Here is a 24,505-nt window from a genome sequence, read left to right as displayed (position 1 = left end):
TATAGAATAAAGCCTTAAATTTTACATCTGTTTTTGACTTGTGCATTCATTCTGAATTTTCAGCTTTTACCACACTGGACTTGCTCTATGACCGAGGCTAAATCTACATTTGCAGCTATGAACAGTTATTCAAATGAAGTTAGGAAACTAAAGAAACATCTTCCACTGGCTGGCTATGCTTCAGCATGGCAGCAGAACACCTTGATTGTACCATTAGCAGAATTTTAGGCCGTATATGCCAAGTTCATACAAGGTTTTTCCCAGAAACGTCAGCCTTTTACTTGGCATCCCATTAGGTTGAAATTGTTAAGGTTGCTATTGAAGTCGCAGTATCACTGAGCTTTGTAAATCCCTATAGGAAGGAGAAACTTACAGTCAAGTGTTTCCATTTTATGAGGTTATCATATCTCTGAAATGCCTACCAAAATACAAAACACTGGGGCGGCATGGTGGCACGGTGATTAGCACTGCTGCCTCACAGCGCCAAGGACCCAGGTTTGATTCCGGCTTGGGAGTCTGCACGTTCTCCCCGTATCTGCGTGGGTTTTCTCCGGGTGCTCTGGTTTCCTCCCACAGTTCGAAAGACGTTCTGGTTAGCTGCATTGGTTATGCTAGATTTTCCCTCAGTGTACCCGAACTGGCGCCAGAGTGTGGCGACTAGGGGATTTTCACAGTAACCTCATTACACTGTTAATGTAAGCCTACTTGTGACACTATTAAATAAACTCAAACTTAAAGAATTAGGGATCAACAGGGTTTAGGTGACTGCATTTTGTCTTTGGTTATAGCCTATTCCTTTTTCCTCTGAGTAAAGGAAAACTCATTTCACTGAAAACATTAAAACATTTATCAGTTAAAGTATACATCCATCTGCTCTAAGAAAATATTCCACTAAAAGTACACTGCAGTTTCTGGAAAGTTTTGATGTTTGTCACTAGTTGTTAACATCAATACTTGAATAAGTATTACCTGCTGGATAGTCTCAGTTGGCAATGGAGCATTTCCCTCTTCTGCTGCCAATGCAGCTGTGTTTGTGGGCATTGGACCTGCTGGGTTTATGGATGGGGATGTAGCTCTGGCAGTATCTTCCTGTTGTTGAGACTGTTCCACTTCAGTGTGAATCTCTTCAGTTGTTTCTGCTTCCACTTCTTCCTCTTCTTCTTCCAGTTCAGTTGTCTCCTCTTCAACTGTGGGTTTAAAGAGTACAAGTTCTCATGTAGACCTGTTTGATACTGCTGTGCCAGTGTATGAATATCAATCAGCTGGCAGCAACATCAATACAAAATTGCTGGCTCTTCCTGGCAGTGGCCGCAGCGAATCCTGTAATAGTGTTGCCGCCATCTGCACAAAACCTCGATGCCAGGAGCAGGTGGCACTAACATAACACTCAGCATAATATAGAAGCAGCTTGGAGCCTGAGTAAATAATCAGCAATTTTGAGATTATGGTGGATGATTTTCATTCTGTGCTATGCCCGGCAAAATCACAAACATGTTCTTTATAAGGGATTTATAATTTTGTTACCCACATCAAGAACAGAGGAATTTTTTTCCCTCCAAGGGCCCAAATTTCCAGGGGCTGGTAAGGACAGATTATCAGTGTAACTCTGAGGTGCCAGCAATGGATTGCGATCTGAATTGGAACACAGATACCGGGTTTCCATCCCTCACACCTTCCCTCCCAGAAACGCATTTCGGCCATAAGTTGGGGCAGAGAGGGTGCATCCATTAAGTCGATGGAGGATTTTGGGAGCATGTTTGAGGGAGTTTCCAGGGTGCTCTGGGAATTCAGCCCAGTTCACCATCTGCTTGGGTTCAGTGAGACCTATAACTGCTGAGAGCAAGAGAACATCAGGCTCATTGTCCTCTCCTTAAATGTTTTTCCATTCTTGCATCAGTCCAGTGATCCATCTTAAAGAGAATGCTAAAATTACTGGTGGAAGGGTTCCCCAGAATTTTAAACAAACATTCGGTTTCAGGTGATGATTGACATCTGATGCATTTGAAGCATTTCCGGTTTTTATTTCTATTTTCCAGATTTGCCTTTATTGTTTTCATTTCTTGTGCTTTATCTTGACCTATATCGGGCAGCACGGTGGCACAGTGGTTAGCACTGCTGTCTTAAAGCACCAGGGACCCAGGTTCAATTCCGGCTTCTGTCTGTGTGGAGTTTACACGTTCTCCCTGTGTCTGCGTGGGTTTCCTCCGGGTGCTCCGGTTTCATCCCCCACTCCAAAGATGTGCGGGTTAGGTTGATTGGCCATGCTAAATTGACCCTAGTGTCAGGGGATTAGCAGGGTAAATATGGTTGCAGGGTTAGGGCCTGGGTGGAACTGTGGTCAGTGCAGACTTGATGGGCTGAATGGCCTCCTTCTGCACTATAGAGATTCTATTTCTGAACTTGACTCACTCTGCTCAATGTTCTTTCCTTATAGTTTACAGAAAAACTCAACATTTTCATTTTCTTGTCAGCCAGAGGAATTTAGCTGTCCTCATACGTGAAACACAAAAAAATTAACATTTAGGTACAGCAAATAATTAGGAAGTCAAATGGAATGTTGAGCTTTATTGCAAATGGGATAGAATATAGAAGTAGGGAAGTCTTGCTACAATTGCACAAGGTATTGGCTAGACCACATCTGGAGTGATGCATGCAGTTTTGGTCTCCTTATCTAAGGAGGAATCTACTTGCATTTGACGCAGTTCAGAGAAGGTTCAGTAGGCTGACTCCTGTGATGAAGGGGCTGAATTAGGAGGCCTTATAATCATTGGAGTTTAAAACAATGAGAGGTAATCTTATTGAAAAATGTAAGGCTCTGAGGGGGTTTGATAAGTAGATGCTGAGATGTTTTCTCTTGAGTTGGAATCTAGAACTAGGGTGGCACGGTTTCAGAATAAAGGATCATCCATTTAAGATGGAAGTGGAGAAGTATTTCTTCTCTCAGGAGGCCATGAATCTTTGGAATTCCTTATCGCAAAGAGCAGGGGAGCTGGATCATTGAATATATTCAAAGCTGAAATAGGCAGGTTTTTGAACTAATTAGAGTCAGGACTATAGAGAACAGGTAGGAAAATAGATTTGAAGCCAAGATCAGATCAGCCATGATCTTATTGAATGGTGGAGCAGGCTTGAGGGGGCAAATGGCCTACACCTGCTCCTATTTCTTAATGTTCTTATCAATAACCTATAAGGTGCCCATCCCTTCTTGTGAAGATCAGATAATCAAACAAGGAAGAGTTGGTCAGTGCAGTTGTAATGAGTATTTTAAGCGAGAATTTTATTCTTGGGATTATTGGATCTTCATTTCTGTAATGCATTGCATGTTCTAAGGCAAATCAAATGGATTGTTTCAATAAAAATCTATTAACCTAACTGGAAAATATTCAATAACATGGCAGCATGGGGGCACAGTGGTTAGCAGTGCTGCCTCACGGCTCCAGAGACCTGGATTCAATTCCTGGCTTGGGTCACTGTCTGTGTGGAGTTTGCACATTCTCCCCGTGTCTGCGTGGGTTCCTCCGGGTGCTCCGGTTTCCTCGCACACTCCAAAGATGTGCGGATTAGGTGCATTGGCCATGCTAAATTGCCACTTACTGTCAGGGGATGCGTAGGATAGAGGGATTTGCGGGGTAAATATGTGGGGTTACGGGGATAGGGCCGAGGTGGGATTGTTGTCGGTGCAGATTCGATGGGCCAAATGGCCTCCTTCTGCACTGCAGCAATTCTATTCTATTCTATTCTAACAATAGAGATAATGATCAACTTTTTATAGATGCAATGTGAGAAACAATAATTTTCTTCATCCACTATTTCAGCACCAAGATCTGGGCTGCAATTGAGCATTACCCGACAAGATCTTGATGGTTGCAAGAGCCAAATGTGAAATATTTTTAAATTTCTGCAACACAAAATTACTATTCATTAACTTGCACTGAATTTGCAGCCTCACTTAGAAAGTCTACAAAGATGTTCAGGGAAATGGAAAATCAAATGGAGTAATGATGTCTTGTTGGGCTAGTGCCAAAGGAACTTTCACCTGCCCTACACTTGACTTGAAACTGTTTAGTATTACCATTGCTTAAAAATAATTTAAATATTTTCTTCCCTAACACTGACACCCCCTAGAAAATTCACCACAGCCAAAAAGAAACCCCAATGAAAAAAGCCATGACATAAAAGGAGGCAAATGCACATAATTGTAAATTTTGCACTTCAATCACTCCGAGCAGAGAATTCAACATGAAGGGAATGCAAGTTGGAGAAAATATGTTGCAGTGTTGAAGCACTATTACCAACTCACTTTCCCTTCAAGTTTTGCTCACCTGTATTGGAAATTGATAATGGAAACATTGGTGAGAGTTTTATGCTCACCGGCAACCTTTTAGGCTGGGGGGCGGGGGGGGGGGGGGGGGGGGGGGGGGGGGGGGCGAGGGGGGAGAGAGATGGGGGGGTAGATTGAAATTGGAGGAAACAAATACCCTCCGGGTCCTTACCCACCCCAACCACAATGCAGCTTTATGCCACCCTGTCCCCATTTGAAGCTCTTAACTGGCCAATTATTGGTTTCTTATGAGCCTGCTTCCACCCAGTCTCAATTTTTAGGCTGGTTAGAGAATTGAATTTGTGTGGGGGAAGGCCCAAAATCAACAGTTAGATCTCGGGTAGGAAGGAGGCTCATCAGAAACTCCCTCTCTGAAGTCAGGTGCCCCACCTGGCCTCAGGACCTCTTTCCCACCCCTCACAGGCCTTTCCTCCAATCCTCCAAGACCCCGATTGCTCTGTTTGCACCATTTGAAGCAATCCCATCCTGGGACCCCTTGAACTTCTTGGGCCTCTGGTGCCCATCCATGATCACCTCCTGCATGTCTTCTTCTGTCCACTGGAGTGCTGTCGCTGTAGGGACTGCAGAGCTGCCAGCCAAATGGCCAGCAACTCTCTAAGGCCGGATGTCCCCCCAAGTCGGGGATGGAAATGTTGCCTGCAGCCACTTAACACTCTTTCAAGCATGAAATGGATGCGGGTCACTCAGAGTCAGCGGAGATGTGCTCCCCACCAACTCTTCGGATGGCAGGAAGAAAGAACCCGCCATCTGAAAAATTCAGGTCATAAACTGTACTAGTTAATCACCATCTGAAAGAACAAAATAATTTTTATTTTCCCCTCCAGGCCTGTAACCTGGTGGAGCAGATTACCCCGTCTTTACAGAACCCACCTGCTATCATTCCACTCTTTTCAATGGATTGAAATGGAAGGGGTGGGATGGCAGGGGGCCATTGTTGGTGTGGATTCTACAACAGAGGATCTACTCTGCCAGAATGCTAGCCATGTGGTGAAGATGAAATGTACCCCACAGAGTTTCGCTGAAGGACTAGATGCTGATGAATAAGCTGTGGCCTGACCCGAACAGTATTTTCTAGTTTCATGTCAGAGCAGTTACATTGATTAACCAACTTAAATTAACTAACATAAACCAACCAAAAAATCAATATTGCCATCAACATCTTAAGGAGCACACAGGAGCTTATCATTCAGCATGAAAAGTACATGATCTAACTTTGTTATGGAACATGTTCTCACGTTTCTGGAAATCAATCTCCCTGAGAAGCTTTTCCTCCTTCTTAAATTCAGCCGAAAAGTGATCCATATCCTCAAAGCCATGTTCTATTTTCTCCATGTGTGATATTTTCGACGCTTCAGAAATCCTAAAAAAAGTCATTTGTTTAATGCATATCTGCATTGAAAGTAGGTTTAAAGGTAATTGTCCTTATTTTATAAGAAAAATGTTTTATAAAAAAACGTGCCTGTGTCACTGGGTACTTACTTTTTGATCAGAGGTTTTGTGTTCTGTAAAATAAAACACATTTTTTATTAAATATTCAAAATATTCTTCAAAACAAACATTTAATTCATCAGGTAGGTTGGAATTGCAACAATTCCGTGGAATACTAGAGGGAGATTGGGTAACATTTATCAGAAATTCCTTCCCTGCTATTCTGACGGTGGCATTAAACCTCTGCCAAAATAATGAAATCTAAATGAATCCAGCTTTTGGCTTCTGGTACTCTGTATCTCACAAGTAGCAGATTCACCATGCTAGCCCCACACCACAATGGCTGGAGCATCAGGAGGCATCTCCCAGAGTCATGTCAACTTAATGGAGAATTATTGCAAACAAGATGGAGGAGAGCAGAACTGAAGAAAAGAGAATTTATATTACTCTACAATATTTTTCGAGCAAAGCATCAAACATAATTGGCCGAAAAGTCATCATCAATTGGGAAAGTTTTCAACAGGCAACTCACTGCCCCTTGTGTTCTCTACTGCCAACAAGGGCAAGAGCAGCAGAACCATGGCAACACCAACATATTTAAGTTCTCTACATTCCACACTAACTTGGATATATGCCTTTCCCTTCACTTCCACAGAATCAAAATCTTGGCCTTCACTACAAAACATCATCATGGGACCACACTCAGCATTGGGGGCCCACCATTTTCTTAGGTAATGAGGGCTGGGCAGCAAGTGTGAGTCATGCAATCCCTACAGTACAGAAGGAGGCCATTCGGCCCATTGTGTGTGCATTGACCACAATCCCACCCAGGCCCTATTCCCATAACCCCACCAATTTACCTTGCTGATCCCCCTGACACTGGGGTGGCCAATCAACCCAAGCCACACATCTTTGGACTGTAGAAGGAAACCGGAGCACCTGGAGGAAACCCACGCAGAAACGGGGAGAACATGTAAACTCAACACAGACAGTGACCCAAGACTGGAATCAAGCCTGGTCCCTGGCACTGTGAGGCAGCAGTGTTAACCACTGTGCCACTGTGCCACTGTGCCACCCCAAACCCAAGGACAAAGAAAAAAAAAGTAAAATCAGCAGACGAGAGGAAAGATTATTAATGTTAAGATTATGTATTTCTTTGTTGGGCATTACCATAGAATATGGAGTGACCTTTGGCTTGGTGGTGGGACTGCCATCTGTGAGGCTACTGTGTCTTTAAGAAATGTATTTTAATCATGTTTCTGCACAGTTTTTTCAAGCAGGCCTGGCCTTTCTGGTTTTGATGCCATGCTGTCTGTATCGGGGTCTTTTATTGTTGCTGAAGCCACTTTTTGTTTTTATTTCAGATCTCCAGCATCAGAAGTCTTTCGCTTTTATTATTATGAAGCTTGTGACCTGCCTGCATCAGCATCAATGGGCTTGGCTTAATCGATCTCCACACCCATTTGCATGCCTTATTAAATTTTATGGCCACAATATTATTTTCAGCGTATATAGTAGTTTCCGTGAGGAAATGTTATAGAAGGTGTATGGGGTAAACTTTGTTTTTATTGGAATGTAATTAGTCATTTTTATGAAATGATGTGGCAGCGACAGTTGCTGACATTGGTCTTGGCAACTGCATTGATTGAAGTTCTGGAATACTAATGGGTGGCAGAAAAGGGTAATTTGATGCTGCAGTCAAATTGATTGTTGACTCTTACAATACTACACAGGTAACATTGACATTTCATAATCGGCTTTTCATTTTATAAAGTTAAAACTAAGATATCCCTTTTTTCAGGTTCAACTGTTCACATCTAATAAGATTTGAGTACTATTGAGTGTAAACATAGAAGGATAGAGCAGATGGGTGTGTGGCTGAAGGGATGGTGGAGGAGGGACGGCTTTAGATTCCTGGGATATTGGGAGCTGTTTTTGGGGAAGAGGGATCTGTACAGGCCAAATGGTTTGCCCCTCAACAGGACCAGAACCGATGCCCCTGCAGGGCGATTTGCTCTTGCTATTGAATAGGGTTTAAGCTAGGCAGGGGTTGGGAACCAGGGTGTAACATTAGCAGGGTGCATGAAGGATTGGGAGAGATAGATAACACTTGACTAAGAAGTAATAAGATATCAGATGGGGTCAAAGTAAGAAGAAATGCATTAAGATGTAAATAAGGTTTAAAGTGTGTGTATATGAACACAGTGTTAGATAAGGTTGGTGAGCTTAAGACAGATAGTCACATATGAATATGATATTCTGGCAACAAAGGAGACCTAACTCAAGAAAGGGTAGGACTGGGTACGAAACATTTTTAGATGCAAGGTGCTCAAGAAAGATAGGGGAGGGGAGAAAGGAGAATGGGTAGCAGTCTTGATTAAAGAGAATATTACAGGGTTTTAGTGCTTTAAAGAGAATGGACTGGATTTTACGGTCACACCCATCCCGAAACCATAAAATCCCGCCCAAGGTCAACGGCCCATGGTCCGCCCTCACCGATTCCTGTGGCAGGCGGGACAGTACAATTTGCCCCAAGATGTCTTGGAGCAGTCAAGGAGATAATCTATTTGGTTAAAGTTAAGAAATATTAGAGGTATCTTGACACTACCGGGTGTATTCCACAAGCCACCAGCTATCCAGAAAAACCTAGAGTAACAAATTTATAGAGAAATTCCTGAAAGATGCAAAAGCTACAGAGTAATGATATTAGGGAACTTTAATTATCCTGGGATAGTAATAGAGTAAAGAGCAAAGAGGAGGAAGAGTTTCTGAAGTCCATTCAGGAGATTTCATGATTAACATGTTCCTAGGTCAATGACAAAGAGACATGCTGGATGTGGTTCTGCAGAATGAGGTGCATTAACTGGAGTATCAGTAGTGGAACATTTAGAGAATAGTGATCACAGTATCATAATTTTAGGTTAACTATGATAAAGAAGAAGGAGCAATCTTGAACAAAAATACTCAATTTAAAAAGTCCAATTTCAGTGGGTTGCCAATTGATCCAGCCCAGGTGAATTGGAATCAAAGATTGGTAAGTAAAACTGAAATGTAACAATGTCTACCTTTAAAGTTCAGATATAGCTTTATTTTCACAAAGGGGAAAGGTAAAAAAAACAAAGCCAGAGCTCCCTAGATGATGAAAGAGATTGAGAATAAGATGAAGCAGAGAAAAGGAACAAATGGTAGATATTAGGTTGATGATTCAAGTGAGAAGCAGGGTGAAAATAAAAGGTTCAGAGGGGGAGTGGGAAAGGGAATAAGAAGGACAAATAGAGAGTATGAGAAGAGGCGAGCAGCTAACATAAAATGGAATCTATAAGACTTCCATCAGCATATAAATAGTAAAAGGAAAGTAAGACAAGGGGTGGACTGATTAAGGAGCTATTAAATGAATACATTGGGGGCGATCTTACCAAAAAAATTCAAAGTGCCAAATGAGCATGAAAACAGGTGAGAATTGCGCTGGTTTTTTGGGTGAGTTAAAAATGGAATTTTACTTCACCTTGTCAAAAAAATGAAGCCAAATCTGTTTTCCACCAGCAGGAGGAGGGGGCAGGGCCTAAACTCACCAAAAACCAGCATATAGCAGCAGAGGGTGCCATTGTGCATGCTCAGATCACTGTGTACTGGGAACACAGAGATCTGTCAGTGACTGCCTCCCCCAGCTATCGCCTGCCTTCGTGGCTGATTCCCTGCCCCACACCAATCCCCCCCCCCCCCCCCCCCCACTATTGTGGGCCTCTGCGGCCAATCCCGTCTTCTGGACTGATTGCCTCCCCACCCTGCATGGGCCATCTGAACCCTCACCCCCGCATGCCCCCTCCCGCTATCGCAGGACTCCGCAGCTGATATCCCGCCCCGCACCAATCCAACCCCCACTATTAAAGGCCTCTTCAGCTGATCCTTCTCCGGACTGATCACTCTCCACCCCACACAGCCATCCGATCCCCCACCCCCACAAGCACCCCCCCTCACTATCGTGGGACTCCATGGCCAAGCCCCTCCCCCACACACTGACTGACCGATCACGGATTGCAGAGTTTGCAGCATATCGCCCCCGGATCAGTCCCGTCCTCTCAGGACCCACCCCTTTGGCACTGCCTGGTACCCAGTGGGCAGTGCCAGGGTGCCTGTGCAAGGCTGACACTGCCCCCCACCTCCCAGGAGGCCTCAATGGTCTCCAGTCCTACTGGCGGGGCCATCACTCCTGGTTCCCGTTGATGGGAACCATACATGATTCTTGCCAATGAGAACCTTCATCAGTGAGGCCACAGAGGCAAGTGAGGCCAGATGATGGCATCCCAGGCTCACTTGTAATATTTAAATTCTATTTTGAATTAAATTTAAATATTACAATTTCAAAATTTACAAATGATCTGTGAGGAGGATAGTGATAGATTTCAGGAGGACAGAGGCTGATAGATGAGAGGAGATTTGATAGAGACATTCAAAATCATGAGAAGTCTAGACAGGGGAGATAGGGAGAAACTGCTTCTGTTGAGGTGGAGGACAAAAGGCTATTTCAGGTGATTGACAAAAGAAGCGAAAACGACATGAGGAAAAACATTTATGCACAGCATGTGGTTAGGATCCAGAATGATTTACCTGAGAATGTGATGGAGGCAGATCAAATTGCGGCTTTCAAAAAAATAGGATGAGCACTCGAAGGGAAAACATTTGTAGGATTGTGAGGAAAGGACAGGAGTGTGGGACTAGCTGAATTACTCTTGCAGAGAGTCAGCATGGGCACATCAGGCTGAATGGTCTCGACTATGTTGTAACCGTTCTATGTTGTGTGATTGTAACTCCACAGAAATGTTAAGGTCAACATTTATATTCAGCTATATTTGAAATTCCATGTGCACCAATGCGTGCTTGGCTCTGCATGAACAATATGTGCCCTTGCCGATCTTTCTTAGATCAGAACTTACCTTTTACATTTCTTAACATTATTGTGCATTTCCAAGGTTGCCTTCAAGACTAGTGGACAAACACTTAAAATGGCAAATTGCTTTATGTAACAACCTCAAATCTGACAAAATATTATACCAGAATATTTTAACTAATAATAACTAGAGGGACAGTACTAAGCACGTTGTACCCAAAACAACGTTTGGTGATCTCACACCTGAGATATGCCTACATTCTGTTGCCTAAGTCAAATTGATGAAGTCAGTACCTGTAAGAAGACTGCTATTTCAGGCTCCTCCATGCACTGCAATCCAGACTCGATGGTCTTGGATACCCCCTCAAGATGTTCCCCATATTTCCTAATCAATGAGCGAATATGCTGAGTCTTTTCTTCCTGTTCGGCGGTGATAAGTTGCAACATGTCCTTTTTCTTTTGCTCTAACATTGAGTAGAGACCATCAAACTTTTCACACATCAGTTCCTTTTGCCGGCGACTGTTATCCTGGAACATTGAGATACCAGTTACTTTTCGCAAGGTTCATTTCTCCAAATTCTAACTGGCTTCATCCACAAACAAAAATCTAATGTGTAAAAGACTTGCGGCTTTTGGCACCTTGGAATTATGTTGTGTTAACATTTTTTTCATTGCAAACTAATTTGTTTGCCCACTTAACAAATTTTACACAGAGGCTTAAGAAGAGCTTGCTTGCTAATATTTGCAAGGAATAGCTTCATTTTCCAGCCCTTCCCACTGGTGGGATCTTCCGATCCCGTTGAAGTCAAACCCCTCCATAGGCTCCCCAGCAGCCGGGCTGATGAGGCATGCAAATTGCGGGAACGGAAGATCCTGCTAAGGACCAACGGTGAGCCATCTCTCCTGCAGGAAAACTCGCGGTGGGGAGGAGGCTGTACTGGAAAATTCTGGCCTAAATCTTCTATTTTCCTATTGTATCAATGTATTACATCTATCACTATGAAAATATTCAGGAATAGAAAATTATTCTTTATGGCCCACGCAGAAAATCTGGGGAGGTAGTACATTGGGGAACCAGCACACATGTCATAGTGCGATGGGTGCAGGTTTGATTGGTCACACATTGAGCTCTTCACTTCATGTTGTTGGGAGATATTGAGCAGAGATAGAATTGTTCTTCCCCCCAAGATGGGAAGAGGGTTAAAGAGCTATTCATATTGACATAACTTCTGCATGTTCTAATAGTTCAGTGCAGCATTTCAGGGGGCTTGGTAATAGGTCTCTAATGAATAGCTGAACTGTGCCCCAAAAGAACTGGGCAAAATACAAGTTTCACTTCTCAATCTATTTGGTGAGAATGTGAATAATGTTTCTTTGAAATACCTCTGGCATATTTGCATTTTATTTGTTTGTATTTGTGATGCAGCTTTACAAAAATCAGAAATACCTCAATATTTTTACATGTCTCTTCCATCTGAGCGATTACTGTCTGAATCTGGTCATTGCTTGCTACTAGCATTGCGATTCCATCACTGAACTCGGACTGAACCAAAAAAAACAGAAAATGCTTATTAGCTAAGCAAGAATTAAAAGACCCGTGGTATGGATTTCATCTTTCCCAACAATATTTTCATTCCAGTATCAACTATATGGGATTTCTGGTATCCATTAACAATGTTCTCATCAAGAAGGCTAAGTAAGCAATCATGTTGAAGAATTCTCACAGACAGCAAACCAGAAAGTAAAAAGCACTGATTATTTTTCAGTTTGTAATCATTTTATAGAGAGTTACATCAAGGTTGGGGCATACACATGGGATTATCATAGAATCATATCATAGAATCCCTACAGTGCCGAAGGATGCCATTTAGCCCATCGAGCCTGCACCAATAACAATCCCACGCAGACCCTATCCCCGTCATCCCGTATATTTAACCTACTAATCATCCTGACACTAAGGGGCAATTTAGCATGGCCGATCCACCTAACCTGCACATCTTTGGACAGTGAGAGGAAACTGGAGCACGGGGACGAAACCCACGCAGACAAGGGGATAACGTGCAAACTCTACACAAATAGTGACCTGAGGCCAGAATTGAACCTGGGTCCCTGGTGCTATGAGGCAGCAATGCTAACCACTGCACCACCGTGCTACCCATTAGGGTAGGATTAGTGTAGAAGATAAATTATCATAGAAAAGCTTTTAAAATGAATAAAATATCTTTAAAAATTTTAATAATCTGCAAATTTTTAAAATCATAATGGAGAAATTTAACATTGCACAAATTAAAATTAGGGTTTCAGGGCCAGAGAGGTTTTTCAACAGTAATTGTAACTTTTTCAAGGATTTTTACAGCGAGACTAATGGCACAAAAAGTGGAACTTCAAGTCAAATCAAGTGATTTCTAAGACATAACTTTATCAGCGCACCCTATAAAGACATAGGAAATCATTGAAACCAACTCCTGGATCTGTGTTTAACTGCACGAATGGACGCCAGAAGTCGCTGTCACTTTCACAGTTGTATCAATATTGAGATAGGTAGCTTTTCCAACATTACAACTGCAAAAATCTTCTTGGTGGATCAGGGAGTGCAGCAGTAATTAATTGATTATTTTTAAAAATGCAATAATTGCATTATAATCAATGTAAGGAATTGTGAGCCATGTATGCTCATGTCTATCTCAGGGAACCAGTTATGTTAATATATCAGCAATACCTTGAAACTTTGCAGCTACAGTGGGTCTAATTATAAGCTATTAATTACTTGTAGATAAAAAGTTTCCTTCCTGTGACTGAACGTAAGTTGGTTTAACTCTGACCAATGACTCTGTGATGACCAGTGCAAAAACAAAATCAGAAAACTCTTGTGAGATTGTTGTTAGTTACTTTGAGCAAACAATCACTCAGCTGAGGCATTAGCAAAATAATTTCAGGGTTGACTCATAACTCATAACCAAGGCTTTGGACATTTGTTGTCTCCAGTATTAGGTAATATAATGTAATGGATCTGTAATTCATCAACAAATTGGCAGTACTGTGGAAATGGACAATCACAATCCCACAATTATGTACAGGCCTGAAACATCTTTGTGAAGGGAGGGACGAGGTAATATCTGATACTTCACTTAGAAACTGTAGCTCCAAACAGAATCTGTTCAAACATTTGTGTTCATGTTGCTTATTCCTTTAAAAATAACCAGCAACCAACAAATGAAAGCATTGCATCATTATTGTCTTAAGAAGGACAAGCATTAAGGTGAAAATTAAGTAAAGATGAGTGACAAAAATTGTACTGAAATAATCCTGGGAACTGGTTATTTTTCCATCCCTCTATTCAAAATCACAAGGAAGACGAAAGCTTTCTAAAAAGGAAAATCCGTGGAGAAGAGAAAATAAGGCCTACCTTTTGTCTTTTATAAACATTATTGAGTGGAGCCACCTCACAGTCTTTATGAGCACCAAACACTTTACACATGGAGCATGTTGGGACTTCACATGTCAGACAATAAATGTTGATTCGTTCATCGTCGTGTTCTTCGCACATGGGTTGTTCAGTCTTCTTCTCAGGTCTGCAAGCAAAACTGAATGAATTTGTGCTCCTTGATTTGTCACAATAAATAGAACTCACAATGCTGACCGGTCATTTTATTGACCTATCTTTTCCCAGTTGCTAGAGGGGTGTCCCAACATGACGCAACCTGTCATGAAGCCTCATTTCCTCCTGGGAACCATTTGGACTCTCCATGACACATTACCTGATGGAGCTAGGGGAATTGCTACACTTTTCCAATGTGCAGACGGATAGGGAAAACTTGGACAGATAATGTTGTAAAAAAATTATGGATAAATTACTTCAAATCACTTCTGTGTTACTCTTTCTGACTCGATCAAGAGTAGCACAGGGTGAGTCCAGGATGAAAAAAATAGATTATATTCCAGGATGAAAAAAATAGATTATATTCCACATCTGGGAACACTACATATGAGTCCAGGATGAAATATATCGATTATATTTCATACCTGGGAACACTACATAACACATGGAGAATGGATGGGGCAGAAATTTAAAAATGCAACGGGAAACTTTTATCAATGGACGATTTTCAAAATCCACACTCATTGCCAGGAGTCTCTGGTTATATGTTAAAATCAACTAATTGAATAATGACCACAGTCCACCTGTGACTTGACAATGTAAATTCAGTGGAGGCTCCATTCAGAAAATCGACTTAATACAGTGTGTCGCCCTTTTAACAAACAATGTGAATCCATTGTTAAGTGTATACAAATGTTAAGTATGTTTAAAGGTACAAATTTTACACATTAATTCTTATTCCATATAAAATGTTTGACAAGGGTATTTTTCCACTGTAAAAGCAAAGTATTGCAGATGCTGGACATCTGAAATAAAACAGAAAATGCTGGAAGTACTCAGCAGGTCAAGTAGAATGAAGTGGGTTATAAACTTGACTGATTATCTTAAATTGGTAATTAGTGGAGCTATTAGCATACCCAGTGTTTGCAAAACCAAAAACACAACGCCTCATATGAGATGTGATTCCATGATTGGGCAACACTTGCTGAACAACCTTGAATTATTCAAGCCTCCTCTCACCTTACGCCATCTAGTCTTATCAACATACCTTTAAGTTCATTTCTCTCATATACCTATCTAGTTACCCCTTAAGTGAATCTGTGCTACTCGCCTTAACCATTCCATGTGATAGTGAGTTCCACATTCTCACTCTTCTTTACTAAAAAATCATTACTTTCTGTTGCTGTTTCTTAGCTTTCCTTTGTTGTTAAAAGTGAAATTTAAGAACATTATGCCCCCATATCTATTGACACCTCCTGTGATATGACTAAATATGTCTAACCTCATGGCAAAATATGTCATGGATTTGGGTTAAGAAAGTACAATAACTTACCTCACATATGCTCACACGAACTGATGATTTAATCTGCTTTGTGTTTGAAGATGCTGATCTTCAAACATAAACTTTCAATTTGCTGAAACATTGACCTAACCTTTCTTGTTGTAATTGTGGTGCCCTTGCAGCTTTTTCTGTTTTGATTGCAAATTTCTAGTATTCGGAGTCTTTGTTTCTTATTCTTCAGAAAAGATCCAATTCTGTTTGCCCCAGTTTTGTCACGAGTGGAGAAAAAGGCTTTGACGCCCCACTGTGAAACATTCTGGAAATCTAGATGATGAGGGGGATGGAAGTGATAGCAAGAAACAAACGTCATGGGGGAGATAAGCTGTGAGAATGAAACTTGAGAAGGTTTGAGCTGTTAGAACCACAGATGAGTTAGAACATAGAACATAGAACATTACAGCGCAGTACAGGCCCTTCGGCCCTCGATGTTGCGCCCACCAGTGAAACCAATCTAAAGCCCATCTAACCTACACTATTCCAATATCATCCATATGTTTATCCAATAACCATTTGAATGCTCTTAATGTTGACGAGTCAAGTTGACTTGCATTGGAGTTACTCCCACACACCCCTCTTTTAAAACACTTCGACAAATCTACACAGAATAACAACTGCTGACCAGGCAATCAAAGGAATAGAACTTCCTTCAAATAAAGTTTATTTGTCACAAGTAGGCTTACATTCACACTGCAATGAAGTTACTGTGAAAATCCCCTGTTCGCCACAGTCCGACGCCTGTTCAGGTACACTGAGGGAGAATTTTAGCATGGCTAATTCACCTAAGTTGCACATCTTTTGGACTGTGGAAGGAAACCGGTGCACCCGGAGGAAACCCACACAGACACTGGGAGAAGATGCAAACTCCACACAGACAGTGACCCAAGCCAGGAATTGAACCCGGGTCCCTGGCGCTGTGAGGCAGCAGTGCTAACCACTGTGCCCACTGTGCTGCCCTGATCAGAGATACCTTGGGATATGAATTGACTTTTGGCCAGTTACTAAGGTGAACAGATAATCATTGAGAGAAAAAAAACAGTGCAGTGTATCTACCCCAATGTGAAACGTTTGTGTTTGGAATGCAGCAAATGTGATCCTAGATCTGGAATCCGAGCAAAGGATGAAGTGGACCGCACAAGATAATTGATCAGAAAAAACCCACTGATGTAAAAGCGTTTATGAGACTCCCATGCGATTCTCCACTCCCTCCGCCATTCTCACCCCTCCCCCCCCCGAAAGAAAGATCCCCCCCAAAGAGTAGGTCAGCCTCCTTCCAATTTAAGCCTGGGAATTGTCCAAGCCTTTTGTCTTCTCTGCTATTTAATGACTATTCCTGCTGTTTTACTGATAAGGATTTGAATACAGTGAACACTTCACTTTAATGTGTCAGTTGTTTGTAGTTCCTCTACTCAGCACAGCACAATTCTCTAGTGTTGCAACATTCATGATGAGTGGTGCTGCTGCCGGTTATGCATCCATTTCTGAAACTCTGCCCATGAAGCTAAGTTATAGTGGGAATGCACCACAATAGTCCACAAAACGAATAATAGTGCCAAAGACTTTTCCAGCTTTGATCAACTCTCAATTTTGCCTGTTGTTTTTGCAACATTTTCTGGTCTGGTTTCTGCGGTGATTATTGGCTCATAAAGTCATAGAGGGTTACATTATGGAAACAGGCCCTTCAGCCCAAGTTGTTCATGCGTCCCAGTTTTTACCACTAAGCTAGTCGCAATTGCCCAGATTTGGCCCATATCCCTCTATACCCATCTTACCCATGTAACTGCCTAAATGTTTTTAAAAGACAAAATTGTACCCGCCTCTACTACTGCCTCTGGCAGCTCGCTCCAGACACTCACCACCCTCTGAGTGAAAAAATTGCCCCTCTGGACCCTTTTGTGTCTCTCCCCTTAAACCTATGCCCTCTAGTTATAGATGCTCCTACTTTTGGGTACCCTTTGCCCACAGTTGGCCCACATCTCAGCTACTCACTTTTCCCAACTGAGCCCTGTCCAATGCTGAGCCTCTCGATGTCCCTGCCTCTTTCACTGACAGACTGTGCATTGCGACCTTTGGTTTGACATTATACACTTTGCATTGACTGAGGGGTTTTAAACTTCAGACTTATATGCTTATCAATTTCCCTCATTAGTACTGGACAGGCACCATTTTGTGCTTGAAAATGAAAAGTCCGATGCAATGTTGTGCTTTACTTCTCCATGTGCTTTTTTGTCTTCATTCGTGCGACATGGGCATCGCTGGCTGGCCAGCATTTATTGCCCATCCCTAGTTGCCCGAGGGCAGTTGAGAGTCAACCACATTGCTGTGGCTCTGGAGTCACATGTAGGTCAGACCAGGTGAGGACAACAGATTTCCTTCCCTGTAGGACATTAATGAACCAGATGGTTTTTCCGACAATCGGCAATGGCTTTATGATCATCAGTAGATTCTTAATTCCAGATATTTTTTATTGAATTGAACTTGGGTCCCCAGAACATGAGCTGAGTTTCTGGATCAATAGTATGGCAATAATGCCATTGGTAGTTAAACATTATGGGAGATGATTGTTTAGTGAGAATGTCACTGGACCAGTAATCCAGAACTGCAGACTCACGCTCTTGAGATATGGGCCGGAATTTTACCATCCCGCCTACCACGGGAATTGGAGCAGGCAAGGGGCAGACAACGGAAAGGTCAGTTGACCTTGGGTGGGATTTTACGGTTTCAGGATGAGCAAGGCCGTAAAATCCCGTCCATGGATTCAAATCCCACCATGGCAGCTGGTAGATTAATAAATCTGGAACTATAAGATCAGTAATGTTAACCATGAAACTATCATTTATTGTTGTAAAAACCCATCTGACTCACGAATGTCCTTTCGGGGAGAAATTTACCATCTTTACCTGGTCTGGCTTATGTGTGACTCCAGACTCACACCAATGTGATTGATTCTCAACTGCCCTCTGAAATGGCCTGACTAGCCACTCAGTTCAAGGGCAATTAGCGATGGACAACAAATGCTGGCTTTGCTATTCCATGAAAGGATTTTTACAAAGCACTAACCACACATACGGTTAACACAAAAGGAGACGTGAGAGGCAAGCTCTTTACACTGAGGGTGGTAAGTGCCTGGAATGCGCTGCCAGAGGAGGTGGTGGAAGCAAATACAATAGCAACATTTCAGAGGCACCTTGACAGATACATGAATAGACAGGGAATAGAGGGATACAGACTGCATAGATGCAAAAGATCTTTGTTTAGAAAGGTGTCATGTGCCAGTGCAGGCTTGGTGGGCCGAAGGGCCTGTTCCTGTGCTGTACTGTTCTTTGTTCATATAGGTTCATTTATTAAGGATTGAGAAGTGGGTAGCAGTATTACAAAGATGAAGGACCTGTACACATGTCTGAGCTAGTAGTTTCCTCAGAACAAACTGAGACCAAAAGCGGAATTTTCCTTTCCCGCTTGTCACGGGAATCGTAGCGGGTGGGACGCGGACCACGCAAAGATCCGTTGACCTCGGGTGGGATTTTCCGGGGCAAACGTGGCCGGAAAATCCTGCCCTAAATCTGAATCACATTGCATCATTTCCCCTCTATTAATGCATATAAAATACATAACATACTCTTATAAAGGTGTACCACAACAGCCTAATTCCCTTTTAAATGCCATGCAGTAAAAAACTGGCTGCGTACAACAACATTTTACAAGACATTGATGAGATCTCTGCATCAAGCTGGGTCAAGCTCCAATTGTAAGTAATTAGAGAGGGTAGACTGCTTCTATTAACTGTGTCCGAGGAGTAGTTGTGAGTTGAAGCAGCAGAGGTTATGCTGGAATTATATAAAACAGCTAGAGTATTGTGTGCAGCTCTGGAAATCACATTATAGGAGGGATATGATAGCACTGGAAAGTGTGCAGAGATGTTTTACCAGGTTGCCTGGGCTAGAGAGTTTTGGTTATGAAGAGAGATTGAAGAGGTTGTTTTCCTTGGAGCAGAGGAGACTGAGGGAGGGGGGGGGGGCATGATCGAAATGTATAAAATTATGAGGGACATAGATAGAATAGACACAAGAAACCATTCCCCTTGGTGGAGGGATCAATGACCGGGGGCACAGATTTAAGGTAAGGGGCAGAGATTTAGAGGGAATGTGAGGATAAACTTTTTCATCCAAAAGGTGGTGGGAGTCTGGAAGTCACTGCCTGAAAGGATGGTGGAGGCAGAGACCCTCATAACATTTTAAGAATTATTTAGATGTGTACTTGTGATGCCAAGGCATACAAGGCTATGGACCACGTGCTGAAAAATAGGATTAGAATAGTTAGGTGGTTGTTTTTGACTGGTGCAGATGCAATGGGACAAAGGGCCTTTGCTGTGCCTTGGACCTCAATGACTCTATGGGTGAGATTTTATGGCCTCACTTGAGCGAGACCGGGAATTCCTGCCCCAATTTAACGGACATTTCCGCTCCGATTCCGTGGCCGGCGGGGTGGTAGAATTCCAGCGTATGGCTCTAAATATTTTGATTGATGATTTGAAAATCCGAACGTCACTTTGTTTTTTGATAAGAACAAAGAAATGAACATGTCAAACTGATCCACATGCCTGCCTCACCATTAAAACATTTACCAATAGAAAGTTGGCTGATCTTGGATTTCAACTGCACTTTCCTGTCTGATCCCGATATCCAATTCTTTTAGAGTTGGAAAATTTATTGATCTCAGCCTTGCTTTTCCATAGCTTCAATATTTGAAAGTGCTTAAAATGAACGATAATACGTTATTTCAAATGTAAATAATACATTCAGGGCTGGCGGGAGGGAGGGCATTGCCAAAATTTTGAAATGCACCACCAACTTTGTGCCTTCAACTTTTGGGTTTCCCCCTTAGACTTTCACTCACTTATTTTTTTAATCACCAATAGAAAGTGAAATTGTTTTCCTTTTTCAAGGATATTTGGCTTTGGGACTATGTCAGCTCTTTTGAAGTTGTCGATCAGCTTTCATTAGTTGTCTAGGTTGGTTTACATAGGTCACCAGCCAGACGTCTGGTGATATCCTTGTTCCCTTGAAGCCCCCCTCCTTCAAATTATGGAGCAATGTAAATCATAGTGGCTGGCTGCAGATGATGACACACTCTCTAGGATAATGCAGTTATGGTGACCTGAGATCACCATTATGTTACTGAAGTCTTTCTTATTCATGTTGCTGGACAGGGTGACCATGTCTGTGCTATTGATAACACAGTAAGAATCTCACAACACCAGGTTAAAGTCCAACAGGTTTATTTGGTAGCAAAAGCCACTAGCTACCAAATAAACCTGTTGGACTTCAACCTGGTGTTGTGAGACTTCTTACTGGGTTTACCCCAGTGCAACACCGGCATCGCCACACTATTGATAACACCCAGCGTTTATGGAAAGCTGCCATCTGGAAGAAATATTCTGCCGATCTCTTGCTGCCGCCTCCTTTCCCACCTGGGAGAAACAGTGAACCTCTTGATTGATACCTTGTGCACAGAAGACTGACAGATTTGACAAATATTATTGGTGGTGGGTTGGGGAAAAAAATCATCAGAGAACCTCAGAGTTGAGGTGACCTTTACAGCTGGAGCTATGATGGAAGCAGTCAGGAAGTTAGTCGAGAAGAAAGGATAACTTGATGACTGCCTCCTTCAAAAAACACCAACAAAGAACATTGACATGCCCAGAGTAGGTGTACCTAGGTTTGAATATGTGAGTGCTGGGTCAAGGATGAAAAGGACAAAATTGCCTCATGCGCAGTCGCACCTACACTTCTTCCTCCATAGGAAGCTCTTTTAGCTCTCCAAGTCCAGCAGTGCCCATATAGGCACTGTCCAAATGAATCCACACTGAGCGATTTGCTTGCTGCATGCACTAGCAGCTGTCAGAAACATTCGAGCGGAATTCTCTGCACTCCCAGCCATGTGTTTCTTGGTGGCCGGAGGCAGCATGCCATTCGCTGGTGGCAGGATTCTCTGATCCCGCTGCTGTCAATGGGATTTCCCATTGAAGCCACCCCACATCGCCAGGAAATCCGTGGGCGGGGGTGTGCTGCTGGTGGAACCTGAGAATCTCACTGGCATGAACAGCCAGAGAACTCAGGCCTGTGGGGTGGATCCCCCACTTGTGACATGTTTTCCAGTGGCAGAGTTGGCTCACCATTGGCTGGCAATGGGATTGGAAGATCCCACCGATGTCCAAGGCATGGCTATCCCGTCCCACCAACGGGGAACCTGCTGGGGGTAGGGGGAAGGGGAGGGGTCGTCTTCAGCAGGCCGAAACATCCTGCTGGTGGGAAGAGCCTGAAAATCCAGCCCAATAATTGTTGTGAGAATAGAATTGAGGAAAAGTAGTTTCACAATCGAAAGCATGGTGTGAAAGCAGCAGGAAGTAATTGAATAAGGATCAAATATCCAAAAAGCAAAAAGACCTTTTAGAACCAGTATAGTGAAGCAACACCAGCACATATTTGAGATGCAAATTCTCAAAGTCAAGAGCAGTGAGTCAGGAATGATCAGCACACCCTCTGCAAGCCCTTCAAAAATTTAGGAAGGCTTTGGCCTATTTCAATGAACAGCTCACACTTCTGCACTTAGGACTGCTCACTGACTTCAGCAAGACATGTTCTTAGAGCCAGTGGCTGCCCTCAGACCTCACTGATGTTGCATCAACCCTAAATTGCCGCCAGGAATTTGGGACTGTTACACATACTGAGGCTTGAAGGTATGTTATAACAAGCTTAAGAGCTCACTATTTGCACTCAGGTAATATTCTGCGGGCACTATTGGTAAGAGCATACAACTGCAGTTAGTACATTTATATGACAACTGCAGCAGGGAAATCTGAATACTAGGGCAGCTTGGGAACACAAAGCTGGCTGTCACTAAGTGAGAAGGCATCATTATCCTGAGAATCCAACAGACTGCTTTTGACCAATTTGCCACTTAGAAAACAGTGATTCTGAAATAATTGTGAACTGGTTCAGAAAAGGAAATGCAAGAGAGCTTGAGCAACATGACAGATGCCCAAATTAGCACCTTGTCTGGTTTACTTTAGCACGTCATACACATTGTGCTGACGAGGGATGCTAACAGCAACATATAAAAATAGATCCTCAATAAAACTGGTAGCAAACTGGTTATTTTTAGTAAATTTATCACACATTTGAAATGTCAGTAACATAAGCTGAGCTCATGCCAACCTGTGGGCACACGTTTCTGAAGTAAGCTGGTCTGAAATAAACTGCCCCTGTTTGGGGCTGTGGTACCCACTACAACAGGGGATTTGCTCAGGTTGGACTGGGCTGGGCTGCTTGGTGTCAGTGGGAAGGGGAACATGCGGCTGATTTTACAGCTCCTCAAGCCATTCGGCACAAAAATTTCAAATAAGTGGATCACCTACATGAATGTACCCTTTGCAGGATAATATTAAAATCAATTGAAAAGACTTTTATTAATCCAGTACCATCATGGAGATTGTCGTCTTCAATGGTTCTATCTGTGTTTGATTATGCTGGCCTGTTAATTGATCATTGCTTGATTCTTTAACTCTCTACCTCCACCCAGGGGCTGAAACAAGACTGAGTATGTTCCAGAAAGGAGACCATGGGCGGAATTTTCCTGTCCCACCTGCCACGGGAATCGTAGCAGACGGGCCATGCAAGGGTCTGTTGATCTCAGGTAGGAATTGTCAGCCTTGAGGTGAGCGCAGCAAGAAAATCCCACCTGATGTGTTTTTGTTGCACAGAATGATTTAATTCAACAATAGGTCTATAGTTAAAAATTAATGGTCAATGGTTTCAATTGTGTTTGATATTAGCCTGGTAACTGATCCATGTAAATTTGCTTGAATGTTTAAAGCTGTGGATGGAGGTTGAACATTAAATATTGATACCAGACTGGGAATGTTCTGGAAAGCATCTAGGATCCAGCAAAGAACACAGCCGGAATTCTCCCATAAAACTTCTAAGTGTCGAATTTGTGTGAAAACGGGAGTAATTCATGCTGTTTTTTTTCAGTGGGAGTTCAGAGAAGAATCTCCCACACTCTGTGCACTGCAGAGGCCACCAGCGTGAATATCATTAAATTTCAGGGGCCGGGGCCTATTCCTGCTGGAGAGGCTGAAATCAGTGCGCTGAGTGGGCCACTGCGCATGTGCCTATTTGTCAGTGCCGAGATCGGTGCATGCACAGTGGCCCCTGAAGGCCCGCCCAATTGCTGACCAGCCCCACGACCTCCGTGACGCCAGCTCTCCGCACCCCCCCCCACCCCCCACCTCCCCCAGGCCTGATCGCTAGCCCCCCAACCATTCCCGGGCCAGCCCCTCCCCTCCCCTTCCGACCCTGATATCCAGCACCCCATTCGATTCCCTACTCCACAGTTCTGATCACCTCCCTCACACCTGATCCCCCCTTCCCCCGCAGTGCTGACCTCCCCAGCAGACTGACCACACCCCCAGCTGACCCACCCCCAGCCCTTCCCGATCGCTGGCCTCCCTCCTTCCCCCACTGATCCTGACTGCAGAGTGGCAGTGGGACCCCCCACACCCACCAATCGCCCCCTAGGCCCTGTCCCCATCAGTCTCTGCCCCCATAGGCCCTGCTCCCCATATGCCCCGCCTCCTTGGCACTGCCCCATGCCGGCTGGAGTGAAATACTCTGGCGGAGTCGGAGAGACTAGCGAGCCCAGGGACTTCAGTCCCGGGCCCACTAATTGCATTTAAATTAAAATTAAAATACTTATCCCGCCGATTTCCGGCATGGAGCAGACACCGCTGGAAATCCGGCACTGGGAGACATTATCGCAGCAGGAACGCCTGTGCGAATCCTGTGCATCGCCCACCACGGGATTCACCCAGCCCGCTGCGCTCTCTTCCCGTTTTCTCACCCGTTCGAC

General features: G+C 43.3%; 1 protein-coding gene across 5 annotated transcripts in view; it reads right to left on the bottom strand.

Moving 5' to 3' along the window:
• The window catches only part of trim55a (tripartite motif containing 55a), an 81,268-nt gene that overhangs the window by 32,451 nt on the left and 24,312 nt on the right, over positions 1 to 24,505 (bottom strand). For all 5 annotated transcript variants that reach the window (XM_078216269.1, XM_078216267.1, XM_078216271.1 and 2 more), the window contains exons 3-8: positions 14,065 to 14,230; positions 12,106 to 12,201; positions 10,953 to 11,186; positions 5,822 to 5,844; positions 5,578 to 5,702; positions 970 to 1,187 (exon numbers count right to left, since the gene is read on the bottom strand). In XM_078216269.1, coding sequence (XP_078072395.1) covers positions 970 to 1,187; positions 5,578 to 5,702; positions 5,822 to 5,844; positions 10,953 to 11,186; positions 12,106 to 12,201; positions 14,065 to 14,230 — 862 coding nt within the window. The remainder of the gene's footprint in view (positions 1 to 969; positions 1,188 to 5,577; positions 5,703 to 5,821; positions 5,845 to 10,952; positions 11,187 to 12,105; positions 12,202 to 14,064; positions 14,231 to 24,505) is intronic.

Source organism: Mustelus asterias, chromosome 7 (genome assembly GCF_964213995.1).
Source record: "Mustelus asterias chromosome 7, sMusAst1.hap1.1, whole genome shotgun sequence".
Lineage (NCBI taxonomy): Eukaryota > Metazoa > Chordata > Chondrichthyes > Carcharhiniformes > Triakidae > Mustelus > Mustelus asterias.
Note: the sequence above shows the minus strand (reverse complement) of the source record. Positions and strands in the feature narration are given on the sequence as shown.